At 48.0% G+C, this 15,697-nt stretch overlaps 1 protein-coding gene across 1 annotated transcript in view; it reads right to left on the reverse strand.

Annotated features, from left to right (window-relative positions):
* The window catches only part of LOC126529853 (Na(+)/citrate cotransporter-like), a 92,462-nt gene that overhangs the window by 14,788 nt on the left and 61,977 nt on the right, over positions 1-15,697 (reverse strand). Inside the window, exon 8 of the mRNA XM_050177319.2 lies at positions 10,791-10,928. Coding sequence (XP_050033276.1) covers positions 10,791-10,928 — 138 coding nt within the window. The remainder of the gene's footprint in view (positions 1-10,790; positions 10,929-15,697) is intronic.

Here is a 15,697-nt window from a genome sequence, read left to right on the forward strand (position 1 = left end):
TGTGCGTTCCTGCTCCATTCAACACAATCTGACTACATCATACCATCCTCAAACGAATGGCCTGACAGAGCGGTTAAACCGATATGCTGTCCGATATGCTCTTACCGATATGCTGTCAAAGTACGTTTCCAAGGACCACCACGAATGGGACATTGCCCTTCCTTACGTCACAATTGCGTACAATTCTTCCCGGCACGACCACCGCCGGATTTTCTCCATTTTTTCTATTTTACGGTCGCGAACCGACCTTGCCCCTAGACACGGCACTATATTATCACGTACTAGTGTCGGTAAAGAACAGAGTAGCAATATTGTGAATGATGAAAGTAACTTTTATTGTGCGAACCTGTGCCCACAAAAACAGGCTACACTCAAAGCACGATAGCGGTGAACACAGTCAGCGATCGTCAAAATCTGCCGGTCAAGCGCGTCGGCTTTCACACATGAATCATTGACTGTTCCAGAGTAATCTCTTGTGCCCGCGTGTCTTCCAGAAAGTTCTACACGATTTGCGTCACATATGCATTCAGATTACAGAAGCTTCGGTGACAACAGCGAGCAGATAGAAACATCGATTACGTTCGAGAAACTTGCGATACATGCGGGCACGTCCCGCACTGAGCGATAACATTTGTTAGATGGTGAAAAGCGGTCACCGGAAAAATAGATATGTACACGTGTCAATATTTATTATTTAAAAATTTCTGCATAACTAGAACAGTAATAGTGGATTGTAGTTTCATTTTTCTTTGTTTATTTACTTCATTTTTCAATACTGTTTCAGTAGAACAGAGTTGTGATTACTATTGTCTTAAAACCGTTGGCTGAGTTGCATGTGGGAGTGGGGATATTTTTTTGAGACAAGCACGCCTTTAGTCCCGTTTCCCCTTGAACTTTCAAGGAAGTCAAATGCTCAATTACTGAATTCTGATTTTTTAATGCGTTAGCATTCTTAGGGTACTTAACGCATTTTCCATCTGCTAAATATCAATGTATGCTTCTTTCCAACCGTTTTTCCGCATACCTGTGTAAACTGCTGTCTATGGCCGAACGGGCAGCGCATCGGGCTGCTGTGTTGAGAGAACAGGGTTCGAAACGAACTATAGGAGCAACTTAGGTGACTGAGTATGTGGCAGTGCTCGCGTATGGTTATGTGTGGAGCGACACGGACAAAAGAACTAATTACGATGTATACACAAGAGCAGCGCGGCCAGGGAAACTGCTCGTGCAAAGCCCAAATGCCCGTCTTCACCCTCCCTTGCACCAGTCTCATGCTCGGCGGGTCTCTCGGGCGTCTGTTGCATGGCAACACTATGCATCGCTCTTCAAGTAGCCTCTTGCACGACAACACGGGCCATCACTGTAGTTGCGGGACTGGGCATGCTCCCCTGTTCAACGAAACTCCTTGACACCGACTTGGAGCACTGCGTGTGCGCCACTCGGTCTGTGTATGTCTTCAATGAACCTCTGTGATGCCAACTAGGGCCACTGGGTATCAGCCAGTAGTTGTGCGGCTCTTCAATGAACGTCTTTGACGCCAACTTGGGTGACTAAAGGTACAGTCGTGATCAACAGTCACGGTACAACCACAGATATCGGAAAAATTTCTGTTGTGAAGCGCAATTGTTAGAATTAACAACTGATTTGCATACTAACATGGAAGAGGACCTACAAACTGATTGTGTTTTTCTACACTATTCAAAAGCGTTTGACCTCGTAGCACATTGCCGTTTGATTTTGAAATTATCTGCTCTTAACTTACAATTTCTTACATTACCATTTATTCGCAATTTTCTTTTAATCGTCAGCACTTCACAGCAGCTAATAATTTTTCCTCTCCTCTTTCGCACGCTACTTCAGGTGTACCACAAGGCAACGTTCTTGGGCCATTACAATTTCTAATATACATTAATTTCTTACTTAAGATTTACTCACACGTGCGCATTCTTGCAGACGACTGCGTTCTTTATCGTTCCATCAAATGTGCCGATGATCATACAATCCTACAAAAAGAACTAGAACTTATTTCTCTTTGGCTAACACTTTGTTAATGAAGCTTAACCTTTCTAAATGTAAAATTACCTTTTAGCCACAAGCATATTCAATCAACGTTTCTTTATCACATAAGTAACATCACTATTTTGCATGACACTCAATATATATACCTTGGTGTTCACCTAACTTCGACTCTTTCATGGTCAACGCACATTGCATACATATGCGCCAATGTTTCGAGATCATTAGGGCACATAAGAGGCAAGTTGCATAATTCTACTAGAGACATTCGTAACTAGCTTATCTAACATTTGTTCGACCTCAGCTTGAATACGCCCCATCCGTCTGGTCTACCCATCAGAAATACTTGATCAAAAACTCGAATCTATTCAGAATAGAGCTGCGTGTTTTATTTCACGTTGTTATGACTATAACAAAAGCATAACACAAGCTCGACCTCTCACTACAGTTCTTGCATGATTGCTGTGATATAGTCATGCTATCATTAATTCATTAATATGTCCATAATGCAGCGCTATCAGTTCTGCCTCTTGAAGCTCCTCATTACAGGCCACACCGGCTGTACAATCAGTTCAATTTCATGCGCATCTACGGAAAGACTAATTCATTTAGCTATTCCACTCTTTCAAGAGCCATTTGCGTTTGGAACAATCATCCTAACGCCATCGCTTATGAGAGTAACCAGGAAAGTTTCCGGCATCTTCTAACGACGCATTTTTCCAACTCTACATAACCTAACGTGTTATCTTTTCTTGAGTTTCCCGTTATTATTGTGCTACTATCCCTTAAATACTGTTTTGTTATAGCCAAATATGTCCCGCTTGCTCTGTAATTCTATAGATTATATTTTACTTGGTGAAAGTTTTTTGTTCACTGACCTTTTGCGTTCAAAAGCACGCAGTTTGTCCTTTGTACAATTTTGACACCACATTACTGTATGTTAGCGCATTTCTCACTGTATATTTTGTATATGCGTGTGATCACATATGTATTCTAATTATTGTATAATCTTTGAGTGTACGCTCCCCCCTTACACAATGCCTCTAGGCCCGGGCCTGTAAGCTATCTTTAAATAAATAAATAAATAAATAAATAAATAAATAAATAAATAAATAAATAAATTGTAGTGGGTAATATGCATGTGGCACTGTGCGGACTGCCACCGCTGCGGCGCGAGACACGAGCTCGGGTTGTTGATGCAAAGCGCTAGGACTCGTGATCTAGAGCTACCTGCGATCCCTCGAACGAGCTGCAATAAACCCCATTTCATTTGGTGGAGGTGCGGGGTAAACTTGAAAACTGGAACTCCGAAGCCGGACGCTACCGACTGCTGCGACCATGCCTGACGAAACCACCCAGGAAGATTCACCACAGCCTCCGACGGTCATCGTTTCCGGTGCATTGCGCCAGCGTGATCCTGCCATCTTTAGCGGCACCGATGATCATGACGTGGAGGATTGGTTGTCATCTTATCAAGAGGCGAACCAGCATAACAAGTGGGAAGACGTCACCAAGTTGCACAACGTGCTGTTTTACTTAACCGGCGTCGCGAACCTCTGGTTCCGAAACCACGAACACGATTTCACAACGTGGAGCAGATTCAAGACAAGTTTCACAGAAGTGTTCGGGCGCCCCGCTGTGCGCAAGCTTCGCGCAGAACAACGCTTACGGGGGCGCGCGCAACATCACGGTGAAACGTTCACAAGTTACATCGAAGATGTCATTGACCTGTGTAAGCGCGTGAATCCGTCAATGGCGGAACAGGACAAGATAAAACACATTATGAAAGGCATTGATGAGGACGCATTTCAAATGTTGTTAGCGAAGGATCCGCGTACCGTGGCCGAAGTTATCAATTTGTGCCAAAGTTTTGACGAGCTACGGAAACAACGCATCTTAGCTCGGCGCCCACCGCCTACGGAAGATTCGTTAGCAGCATTGGTTATTGGCGACAACCACACAACTTTGCTGACGCAAATAAAAGAATTTGTGCGCGAGGAGGTCGCGCGACAGCTCTCGATTTTGCCGACCACGGAGAAGCCTTCTCAATATTTGGCTCCAGCGATCCGACAACTAATTCAAGAGCAAGTGACCGAAGCTCTTCCACCTCCGTGTCAGCCGGCTCCCGTGGCCGCGCCTCTGACGTATGCTGAAGTCGCTGCACGGGCGCCTCGTCTGCCGGGATTCTCTCCTCCGCCTTCAGCTCCTCTCCAGCCGGTGTTCTTTCATCCGCCTTCGCCTCGCCAGCAGGTGGCTCCCTTTTTCAGCGCACAGCAGCAAGGCACAAATCCTTGGCGCACTCCTGACAACCGCCCAATATGCTATGCCTGCGGTACACCGGGACATGTAGCGCGCTTCTGCCGCCGGCGCTTGCCGGCCTTCGTGGGCACCGCGCGACCACCCAGCTCCGGCTTCCGACCATACCGTATGCCTCAGCGACCACCACCGGAAGTCTACGCTGCTGATGACATACCAGCACCGCAGTCACCAGCTCTACAATACTCGTCGCTCGCCTTCCCCTCGTCGGCGCTCACTCTCACCCATGCGTCGTAGGCCCAGTGCCAGTACTACTGAGGCGGAAAACTGATTTCCGCAGTTCCTGAGGCACTAACTGCGTCATCGTCGGAACATCAAAGTCCTCGTATTTTCCCCGCTAACGTTATTGAAGTGTCTGTTGATGGCATCAAATGTCTTGCGCTCGTCGATACAGGTGCTGCTGTATCCGTGATTAGTGAGAAACTTTGCCGTGAATTACGGAAAGTGACCATGATGCCTCCGGTACTATTGCTTAGAACAGCCAGTGCACAACAAGTTCAGCCAGTCGCTATGTGCACTGCCAGGGTGCTGATTCGAGACATATTGTATTCGATTGATTTCTTTGTGCTAACTTGTTGCTCCCACGATGTGATTCTCGGTTGCGATTTTCTGTCGCGCCATCACGCCGTCATTGACTGTGCACGTGCTGAGGTTCAGTTCTCCGTTCTGTGCGATTTGTTATCTCACGACTTTCAAGTTCATGATGTTACCAGGATCTGTGTAGCTTCAGATACTGACCTTCCCCCTCACAGCGCGGTATTTGTCCCTCTTTCATGCGCATCGCTTGCCGAAGCGACGGTCATGTTTTCACCCGCTGCCGTCTTCATTCGCCGCCAGCCTATATTGTTGCCTTTCGCCCTCCTCACGGTTCACCATGGGGCTGCAGAAATACTGATTTCTAACCCAAATTCGTACACTTTGGCTTTGCACTGTGGCGAGACTATTGCTACCATCCAGACTGTGGACGCTGAAGTTATTGTTCCCGACGACGTGGATACTGCCAACGTAACAGCACTGGCATCCCATGTGCCATCTAACCGAGTATCACCGGATGTTTTTTGTCGCTCTATTGCCGATGACCTCGAGCCGACACAACGTGAGCGGCTTATTACTCTTTTAAATGATTTGCACGCCTCTTTTGACTGCAACCAAGCATCATTAGGCCGCACAAGTACCGTCTCCCACCACATTGATACGGGACATCACGCACCATTACGCCAGCGTCCGTACCGCGTGTCATCCACCGAGCGTCGTGTCATCGCCGAGCAAGTTGAAGACATGCTTGAACGTGGTGTTATCAAGCCATCCTGCAGCCCTTGGTCATCTCCTGCAGTACTCATTAAGAAAAAAGATGGCTCGATTCGTTTCTGTGTGGACTATCGTCGCCTCAATAAGATTACACGAAAAGATGTCTATCCTCTACCGCGCATAGATGACGCCCTGGATTGTCTTCATGGTGCCGAATTCTTTTCTTCTTTGGACTTGCGATCGGGCTATTGACAAGTGCCAGTGGATGAATCCGACCACTCGAAGACAGCTTTTATTACGCCTGATGGCCTGTATGCGTTTACAGTAATGCCATTCGGCCTCTGCAATGCACCCGCGACATTCGAAAGGATGATGGACAATATTCTACGAGGCCTCAAATGGAAGACGTACTTGTGTTATTTAGACGACGTGGTAGTTTTCTCCCCTGATTTTACCACTCACCTCTCTCGTCTACGCGAAGTCCTTACTTGCCTTACCACCGCCGGCCTTCAACTTAACTTGAAAAAGTGCCGCTTCGGAGCCCGCCAGCTGACCATACTTGGCCATGTCGTGTCCAAAGACGGCGTCCTTCCCGACCCTGACAAACTTCGTGCTGTCGCAGAATTTCCGCGGCCGACTACAGTGAAAGAGCTCCGAAGTGTTGTCGGTCTTTGCTCTTATTTTCGACGCTTTGTGCGCAATTTTGCCTGCATCATCGCTCCCCTGACGAAGCTCCTGGCTGGCCCTGGTGACCTTCGCGACTGGACTCCGGCATGTGACCAAGCCTTCACCACTTTGCGTCGTCGGCTTACCTCACCGCCTGTTCTACGCCACTACGACCCGAGTGCACCGACTGAAGTTCATACCGACGCCAGCGGCGTTGGTCTTGGAGCCGTCCTTGCACAACGGAAGCCTGGCTTTCCAGAATATGTGGTTGCATATGCGAGTCGTGCTCTCACGAAAGCAGAATCCAATTATTCTGTCACGGAAAAAGAATGTTTGGCTATAGTTTGGGCCTTAAACAAATTTCGCTCTTACTTGTATGGCCGTCCGTTCGACGTTGTGACAGACCACCACGCGCTCTGCTGGCTTGCGTCATTGAAAGACCCGTCGGGGCGTCTTGGACGTTGGGCTCTTCGGCTCCAAGAATTTGACATTCGCGTCATTTATCGATCCGGGCGCCAACATTCTGATGCAGATGCGCTCTCCCGTTCGCCCATGCGTTCCGACGAAACGCCACCTTCATCCATAGAGTGCCCGGTTGCTACGCTTGCTGTTACTGACATGCCGTCTGAACAGAGAAAAGATCCGTGGATTGTGTCTCTCATTCACATTCTTAGCAGTCCTTCAACGTCTAAATGCCCTCGAGCCCTTCGTCGCCAAGCCACCCACTTCGTGCTACGGGACGCCATCTTGTACCGCCGAAACTATCAGCCAGACGGTCGCAAATGGCTGCTAGTCATCCCTCGCCATTTGCGTTCCGACGTATGCACGTATTTCCATGCAGACCCACAACAAGCTCATGCGGGCGTCCTGAAAACCTACGAGCGGCTCCGCCAGCGGTACTACTGGCGCGGCATGTATTTTATGTCCGCAAATACATTCGGTCATGTGCAGCCTGTCAGCGACGCAAGACATCTTCTCATACGACAGGCCCTCTGCAACCTTTACCGTGTCCTGCACGTCCTTTTGATCGGGTTGGCATCGACCGTTATGGGCCTTTTCCATGCAGTGCTAACGGAAATCGTTGGATAGTTGTCGAAGTAGACCACCTCACAAGATATGCTGAAACTGCTGCACTTGCTTCGGCTGCTGCTCGCGACGTCGCCGCATTCATCTTACGGCATTTCGTCTTACGGCACGGCGCATCGCGAGAACTGCTCAGTGACCGAGGCCGTGTTTTGTACGAAGTTATTAATGAGCTACTCGCCGCGTGCCGCACTATTCACCGCACCACTACGGCGTATCACCCACAAACTAACGGTCTAACGGAACGATTCAACCGCACTCTTGGGGACATGCTCACCATGTATGTTGCGTCTGATCATTCCAATTGGGACGATGTCCTTCCTTTTGTGACGTACGCATACAATACCACCGTTCAGGCTACCACAGGCTTCTCACCATTTTTCCTTCTTTATGGGCATGAACCATCCACTACCCTCGACACTGTACTACCATATCACCCGGATGCCTCTGAATTCACCCTTCTTTCCGAAGTTGCTCGCCATGCTGAAGAGTGCCGCCAACTGGCTCGCTCGTTCACGTCGGATACCCAAGGAATCCACAAAGATCGCCACGACAACGATCAACCCACACAATCCTTCGCCGTGGACTCTCACGTCTGGCTTCGGCTGCCCTTCCAAGCTCCAGGCCTTAGCCCAAAGCTTGCTCCAAAATATCAAGGTCCGTACCGGATCGTCGCGTGTACTTCGCCTGTGCATTATGTGGTCGAACCGGTGACGCCATCTTCGGACAAACGCCGCCATGGCCGCGAGACCGTTCACGTCAGCCGCCTAAAGCCGTACCACGACCCCCTTATCGTATCATCACCTTAGGTCGCCAGGATGGCTCCTCTTCGCCGCGGGGGAAGTTGTAGTGTGTAATATGCATGTGGCACTGTGCGGACTGCCACCGCTGCGGCGCGAGACACGAGCTCGAGTTGTTGATGCAAAGCGCTAGGACTCGTGATCTAGAGCTACCTGCGATCCCTCGAACGAGCTGCAATAAACCCCATTTCAAAATAAATACATAAAGAGTTCGGAGAACAAAGGTGCCGCATTTTTTTTCGCAGCCTGCGCATTCCTGCTGAAATATAGAGCGCATGCGTACACGCTCATGTTTGGCCAATACGAAGTATTAAACCAATTCCAGCCTATGGAGCTGCGCTTCAATATATTTTATTATTTTTTTTTTGCTGGTGCCGGTGGTCCATAAACTTTTGATATCGACTGTACGTGCCACTGGGAATGTGCTGCCTCCAGAAGGACGAAAAGATCCCGTAAATTTCTGCGATGCTGAGCGGAATCGAATCCTCGTTACAAGTGCTCCTCAATGACAGCACCCCGACGCATTCGCAGGCTGCGCCACAAATTCACTCTTCCGCTTTTCAAAGAAGGCATTACAGGCCAACTCTTTAGGGAGCTGCGCTACGAATGCACTGGGTATAGTCCGGTCTTCAATGAACCTCTCGCCAACTTGGGTTACTGAGTGTGTGTCACTGAGCATGCGGCGAGCGAGAGAGCAATTCTCAGCGTTCGCAGGCACCGGCATGCGACGCTGCTCGTCTCAGAGGCCACGCACAGGCTTCGCGGCCGCATCGCCAGATGGCACCGAGTGCTCTTAGGGAAGCGCGAAAAAGGAGTCCCCGCTGCAGTAGACGCCTCATTCATAACCCGTTTCGACGGTGGTAGTACATTGTGTCGCTACATTGACTCAACGCTAAATGCATTACCGTCAATAGTAATCGTGAGATGGGTTTTTCCGATTCTTTAATCCGTTAGCATTCTTTGGGTACTTCACGCACTTTCCGGGGGCCATGTATCTATATATGTATGTTTGTATCTAACCGTTTTCCCACCTACCTCGGTCTATGGGCAGTGAGTGGTCGAATGGGTAGCGAATGGGCTGCTGTGCTAAAAAATTCTTAGGTCACGTTGTCGAAAGCGTTATATGGTAACATTACGTTGTGTACCCAGTGCGCCGAAGGCACTACTCTACGCCAAGCTTGCATTTGCTGAACGTAGGGGCTGAGAGAGAAGAGATTTCACATCTAACGTGGAGCCAAAATCTAAAGTTTCTCGCTTAATTACAAACGTTGGAAACAATCACTGACCTCTAGTTTCTTGCGTAAAATATACAAAAATCTACTTTTTTTTATTGCATGAAGTTTTTTGCAAGTCGGAGGAGGCTCAGGAAAGCTTAAAGAATCCATTTCTCCGGCGTGCCTATGATGAGCTTTGGACAGATTGCCGGAAGGGTCACTGCCGTAACTTCTTTTTAATGGGAACGAATCCAGGACATTTGCATTTTTGTAGGATGTCGTTCCACGTTAACTTTCTTAGATTTGTCGCTCGACCACCTCGGATTTGCTTGAAAAATCTCGCGGTTATATTCTATCTTGCTCACAGGTTTTTAGCAGTATACCCTTGCCGAATAATGTTTTTTCACGTGACTTGCTTCCAAAGTTCGCCCAAGTACGGGAATCACGGTTTTGCGACGAGGTTAATATGAAAATTGACTTGGGATGTAAAGCTGCACAACTTCGCTTGCTGAACCTACAAAGGTTCGTCGTCTTCAATGTGGTGTTACTTGGCAAAGCCTTCGGAAAAAGTGCTTGAAGAATCGCAAATTCTGACAACAATCTGCGAAATTGACCATATTTTACTAGAATGATTACTAGTGATCTGTTCATCATAATTATTTGATTGTCCTAGAGCTGTAGTGTACAGTGAAAAATCTTTTGCGCCAATTCTCTTGGCAGTGGGCATACGAAGCGTTGGACTAACTACAACGTGAATTTTCCCAACTGAGTGCTTGACTGTGTTGTCCATTCCCAAACGCCATTATAGATATAGTATTTCACGTCATCGCTGGAGCTTGAAGAAGTCGCAAGAGAGCATGTGCGATCTTTTACACGGCGTTATATGCTCCCTTCTGCGTGGAAGTGAGTAATTTTTGCCTCAGGTGTTCACAACAGCATTGTTGCGCATCCGGTGTGATTCGTTTACCGTATTCAGAAAGTGTATAACCTGTAACGCTCAAACACAGTTTCACGTGAAGAAAAAAACTGGAAAAAATTGTTGACAGTTACTTCTGGGTATGGATAGTACATTTATAGCAAAAAACAACACAGAGAATCTTTTTTTCTTCAAGTATAACTTTATTATTGTAGTAATAGTTAATTATTAATTGGCTTGCTAAACTATTCACCGCTGAAACTTTATATGATATGATACTTTTATTGAGACAATCCTCCAGGATGCTGGCGAAATGGGAAATGCCCGATAAAGCGCCCAGCTATTCCCGCATATATCGATACTCCTACATGTGAGTAATAAACTTCCCGTACGCATATGATGCATTGGCCATGAGCGGGTTTAAAGGGAGAAGTTAATTTTACACAAGAACGAGCGACATATGTTCCTACTGCTCACACTGTCAAGGCATTCGTCGAACGGAAAGGCGTGCGAAGGAGTTTGATGGCGTACCAGGTCCCATGGTCCGATCTCGAGACGGTCATACACGTACGCCATGGCGAATGATGATGTTGGCAACAGGAGGGTCGTGCTTGCAGCCACGGTCACCGGGATGCACAGGTACAGCGGGTTGCATGGCACCGCCGCGGCCTACGAGAGAACGACCTTTGAATGGCACTCGACGTCCCGCATAACTTTCACTTTGAATGCTACAAAAAAAAAAAAAAAAAAAAAAATGGCGGCACACTCATTTTATGGAGGTGACCGGCGATGTTAATGTGATTAGCAATTTTTCCTATGAAGGGCGTATAATCGTTGAGGATATGTTTTACATGTTATGGTGATTATTGCGATGAATATGATAATGAAATTAACCAGGTGTGACATGTGCACGTGTGGAGCGTTTATTAAATAATTTTATGTGCTGGATTTTAGTTTAAGTTCGATTAGCATTCCTGGGGTACTTCACGCACTTCACGTGCGTCCTGTCCAGTCTTGTCTGTCTGTAACCGTCTTCCAACTTGGGTTACTGGGTTGTCCGAGGCCAATGGTTAGAGCGTTTGGCTGCTGTGATGAAGGAACTAGGTTCGAAACCAATCGTCGGGCCAACTTAGGTGACGGATATGTAAAATTGGGTATGCGGCGCTCACGCGTTTCATACCAACTTGTTTTATTATTTATTTTTTATTTTTATTTATTACTTACGCATACTACTGTCACATCGTGAGACATCACATGAGTAGGTACAAGAAGAATGTACACAGGTAAAGGACCCTGATATAAAACTAAGGCCATTTACTTAGCATAATAAACTGACTATGTATACATTACACGTATTGAGCAAAAGAGGAAAGATAACTAACCTAATTCGCAGAGTATCCAAGGCGGTATGCGATGAAACAACGAAATATGATTAAAGTATTAGCGTCATGTATAACGTGCACATTGCTTGAGACTACGTCCACATCAAGTGTATAAAATGAAACAGGATCGTTATTGCAATGTGCATAGAATCATAAAACAACAAAACTAATGGGTTACATGGTCATGTAGCTTTTTTGCGAATTGATCCTCTGGAAGCTGCCTCAAAGCACCATTAAGGTGTCTTCCACAGTTAACCTGGTGCTGGAAGAAAAATTAAAATATAAACGTTCGAATGCGTCTGAAAACGAACAACGTTCACATTACGGCGCAATGTGCGTGCAGCAAGGTCAACGAGTGAAATTGGCGCTGCCATAACCGTGGAAAGAATGGACAATACAATGCATAGCGTAGTAAGGCGCTCGCCTATGTTCCAACGTCTGCCACAATAAAGAGTGTACGTGCAACGAAGGGAAGTTGCAGTCGTATCTGTTGAATGTGAACGTTATCGTTTTGCAAGCCACACTTGTATTGGCTCACAAGTTTTGGTGGCGTTTTCGTGTTCACGCAAAAAAAAGAGCCTGTTGCTCCCAGAGCAGAGCAGCTGCAGGAGTTGACAGCTGAGTCGGCGCCGGCACGTGAGCCAACGGAAACTTTTAGCGTGTCCAATATTCCGGCAAACGAGGGTGGTTTGGGCGGATTGCCGGATGGTCGGGGGCGTAAACGTGAGTGGCCGGAGTGGTGCAGCCACCTGGTGGAGTAGAGCCCAACCAGACAAATACACAGCTGAAATTGCAGTAATGTACTATATTCTGCTTCGTTGCTGGTGCAAATTTTCGGCAGCGGCGTGATTGTGAACACGATTACGCCGCTGTCGAAAATTTACACTAGCAGCTAACAATAGTAATTGGTTCTGTGTTTATGTGGTTGAGCTTCGCGCCCCCAGCTGGCGCCACCGATCTGGCCGCTCACGTTTCCGCCCCCGCTCATCCGGCAAACCACCCGCAGGTGTAGGTTTCCGCCGCCGCTTCCCTTAGCGGTCGCGCCCGCGTTCAGTTCGCGCTGAGCGCGAAACGTCTCTTGTTTGCGATGGCGCCTCTTCGGATGACCGGAAATTATTATTGTGTTGTTAACTGTCATGACAGCAACGTTAACACGAAAGGGTTGATGCCACCAGTGAAATTCTGCCGATTCAAAAGAAAATGGTACGAAAAAAGCAGGCGACAGACATGGATTACTTCGGTGCGCCGAGCGAAGTAAACAACTGGCAAACGAAGCGAGCTCGTTCATTGATCACTCCTGAGTGTATGACGGTTTTTATATGTAAGCCACATGAATTTAATAATTACTCGGTACATAATCCTTTTATTCATATAAAAACTTTAAGTTGTTCGACGAGCGCTTGTCCTGTCTTCTTTCTCGTGTTTCGTTTGTGTGTGCACTGCGCAAGAATGGAAACCACTTCTGTTGTATGCGCTAGCAGTGGCCGAAGTTCACGCGTATCGAGAAATTGAATATGTGCACGATGCATTGAACATGACCGGAGTTCATTCCCGCTTCACAACTGCACCGATCGATCGAGTTACTGGACGATACACGCCCGCGTCTTGGTCGCGCCGGCATTGCTGAAGCAGGAATGATTACTAATACTTTCAACTTCCGTCTCTTGAGCACTGTTAAAAAATGGCCAAGCTGTCTACATTGCTGCCTCTATTCCCTATTGTAGGGGACGTACTAGTTAAAGTTGTGTGCGCACTTGTGCTATGCGGCGATATATTTTGTTTATTTCCGCACAGTGTCGATGGAAGTCCGTTGTTGCCATCAGAGAGAACACGGATTTGTAGCAAACATATTGTGAGAAACTGCAAAAATGACTTTAGCTCGTATGTGCCGTATGTATGTGCCGCATCGTATTTGCTGACGATTATTCCGGCGGCACATTCGATGTCGTTTCCAATTACCTGCTCAGCGTCACTTACATGGTTAAGCAGACGCTGCCTTTTCGCCGCATAGCAGCCATAAAAATAATCGTCAAGCGTACCGATCTTCTTAAAGGCAAATAGAAGCGTGTACAGTCTGTTTCACACTTAGGGGAAAACTCGGAACATATTGCATCGCGAAGCGGCAAGCAATGGAGTCGTGCGGCGGCAGCAGCTCGAGCAGGCGCAGACGCTCGAGGGGCGGAGTCGTGATCTGCGTCGTCTGCTACGGCGGCGCGCGCTGGCCGCATTGTCGGGAAGCGCGCTACTGTCAGGGGCAGTGCACCGATTTCATCGGTACTGCGGGAACTGAGCTGATATTCTTTACTAAACGTTGTGCGTCGCCAAACTCTGAGCCTTCATTGGCGATAATGGAGTTCCACAAACTTGTTTTGACAGCATGCTTCGTTTGTTCTTTCGAAAGGCCGGGGTACTGAGCGCGTATGTGGTACCGTAATAAGCAGCGACAAGACGCACCAAGATGTGCGCGCAACGTGCTCAGTCTTTGTTCGACTCGAAATGAAAACAAAACACTCAACAATGATAACTATGGGGGTCGAACACGATGAAACAAACGGATACGATTAAAGGAATATTTTAGGTTAAGACAATGAGCTGGAAGTGATTTTTCGCGACAATCAGACAATTCCCCGCCGGCGGACAGGGTCTGTCTGCCGGCGGGGAATCGGACACGTCACGCTCGGAACTTCAGTTAGTATCTCGTCATGTCCCCAGAGGCAGCGATGACAGCGCTCATCCTGGAAGGCAGTGAAGTGTAGAATGACTTGATCAGGGATGTGTTCATTCGCAGCACGTCTCAGTCGCTGACGATGGTGGATCGAAGCCTATTCTCGGGTGACTGATAGAGGGGGTGGTGCGGCAGCGATACTTTCAACGAGCCCCAGACATTTTAAATGGTGTTGGCGCCCAGGGATTGACGCGGCCACTCCAAGAGAGTGACTGCGCGCTCTTCCAGCAGTTCTTGCACAACACGAGCAGTTAGAATATATAGTGGCCTTCCAGAAACGGGCCCTCAAGAATGTATGGAATCAGTAAGTCGTCTATGACTGCCCTGCAGCGATAAACTTATCTTCGACGTGTACAGTAGGCGTCGCACAACGCTTAGTAAAGAATACATGCTTATTTCACGCAGTAACGATGAGATAGGCGCTCTGCAACTGACAGTTGAACGTTTCCCGACATTGCGGCAAGCGCGCGCCCCTCAGCAGCTCGCGCAGGTGCTCGAGCACCTGCGCGAGCTGCTGCCGCCGCCTGATTCAAGCGCTCACCGCATCGCCATGCAATGCGCTCCGAGTTTTCCCCTAAATGTGAAACAGACTGTACATCGCCCTTCGAATGAAATGTACACGCGCACACACGTAGGCGCACACCGCGCGCAGCACGAAACGTGCCCAAACACGCGCAGTGCAGGAGGCAATCAAGGCGATGCGAACGAGAGGTGGGAGAAGGGTACCACACGCTAATAGAATTTTGCTTCGCATGCGGCGCTCTCAACGCCGGCGGCGCAGCAGCGCCGCTCTTGGTGCCGTTCTTGTACATTATCAAGGATTCTAGCTACATATAGGCACACTCTCACCCGACGCGCGCAACCAATCAGAACAGTTTCGCTTCCGCCGGGGAGGGAAAAAGCAGGAAAGGGCATCGCGCGCGCTGCGCCGGCATCGTTTCCGTTCAGTTAAGCCTCGGAAAACTGATGGGACGGCCACGCTTGTGCGTTCTCCCGAGCAACATGCAACCTTCGACGAGTAGCGACGAGAACTCGTCCGTAAAAGGGCTTGCCGTACAGTGTGCCTTGTGCCTTTTCCTTGTGCTTATAATTTCTTTGCTGCTATAGAGTTTCTCACTATAACCCCTAGAGGAAAATATGGTACCACCGCCTATAAGAGTTTCCTAAGAGGTGCTGTGTCGTTATGGGAATGACGGTATACGGTTTTTCGAAGCTTGCGTTGGCTGGTCTTGTACGAGGCTTCGTCTAAAACCTGGAGATGGCTACACAAATAATGCGCTCTTAGAAAATAACATATACATAAAAGGTTTTCATTCACCCATATTACATCC

The sequence above is a fragment of the Dermacentor andersoni genome, chromosome 5 (assembly GCF_023375885.2).
Source record: "Dermacentor andersoni chromosome 5, qqDerAnde1_hic_scaffold, whole genome shotgun sequence".
Lineage (NCBI taxonomy): Eukaryota > Metazoa > Arthropoda > Arachnida > Ixodida > Ixodidae > Dermacentor > Dermacentor andersoni.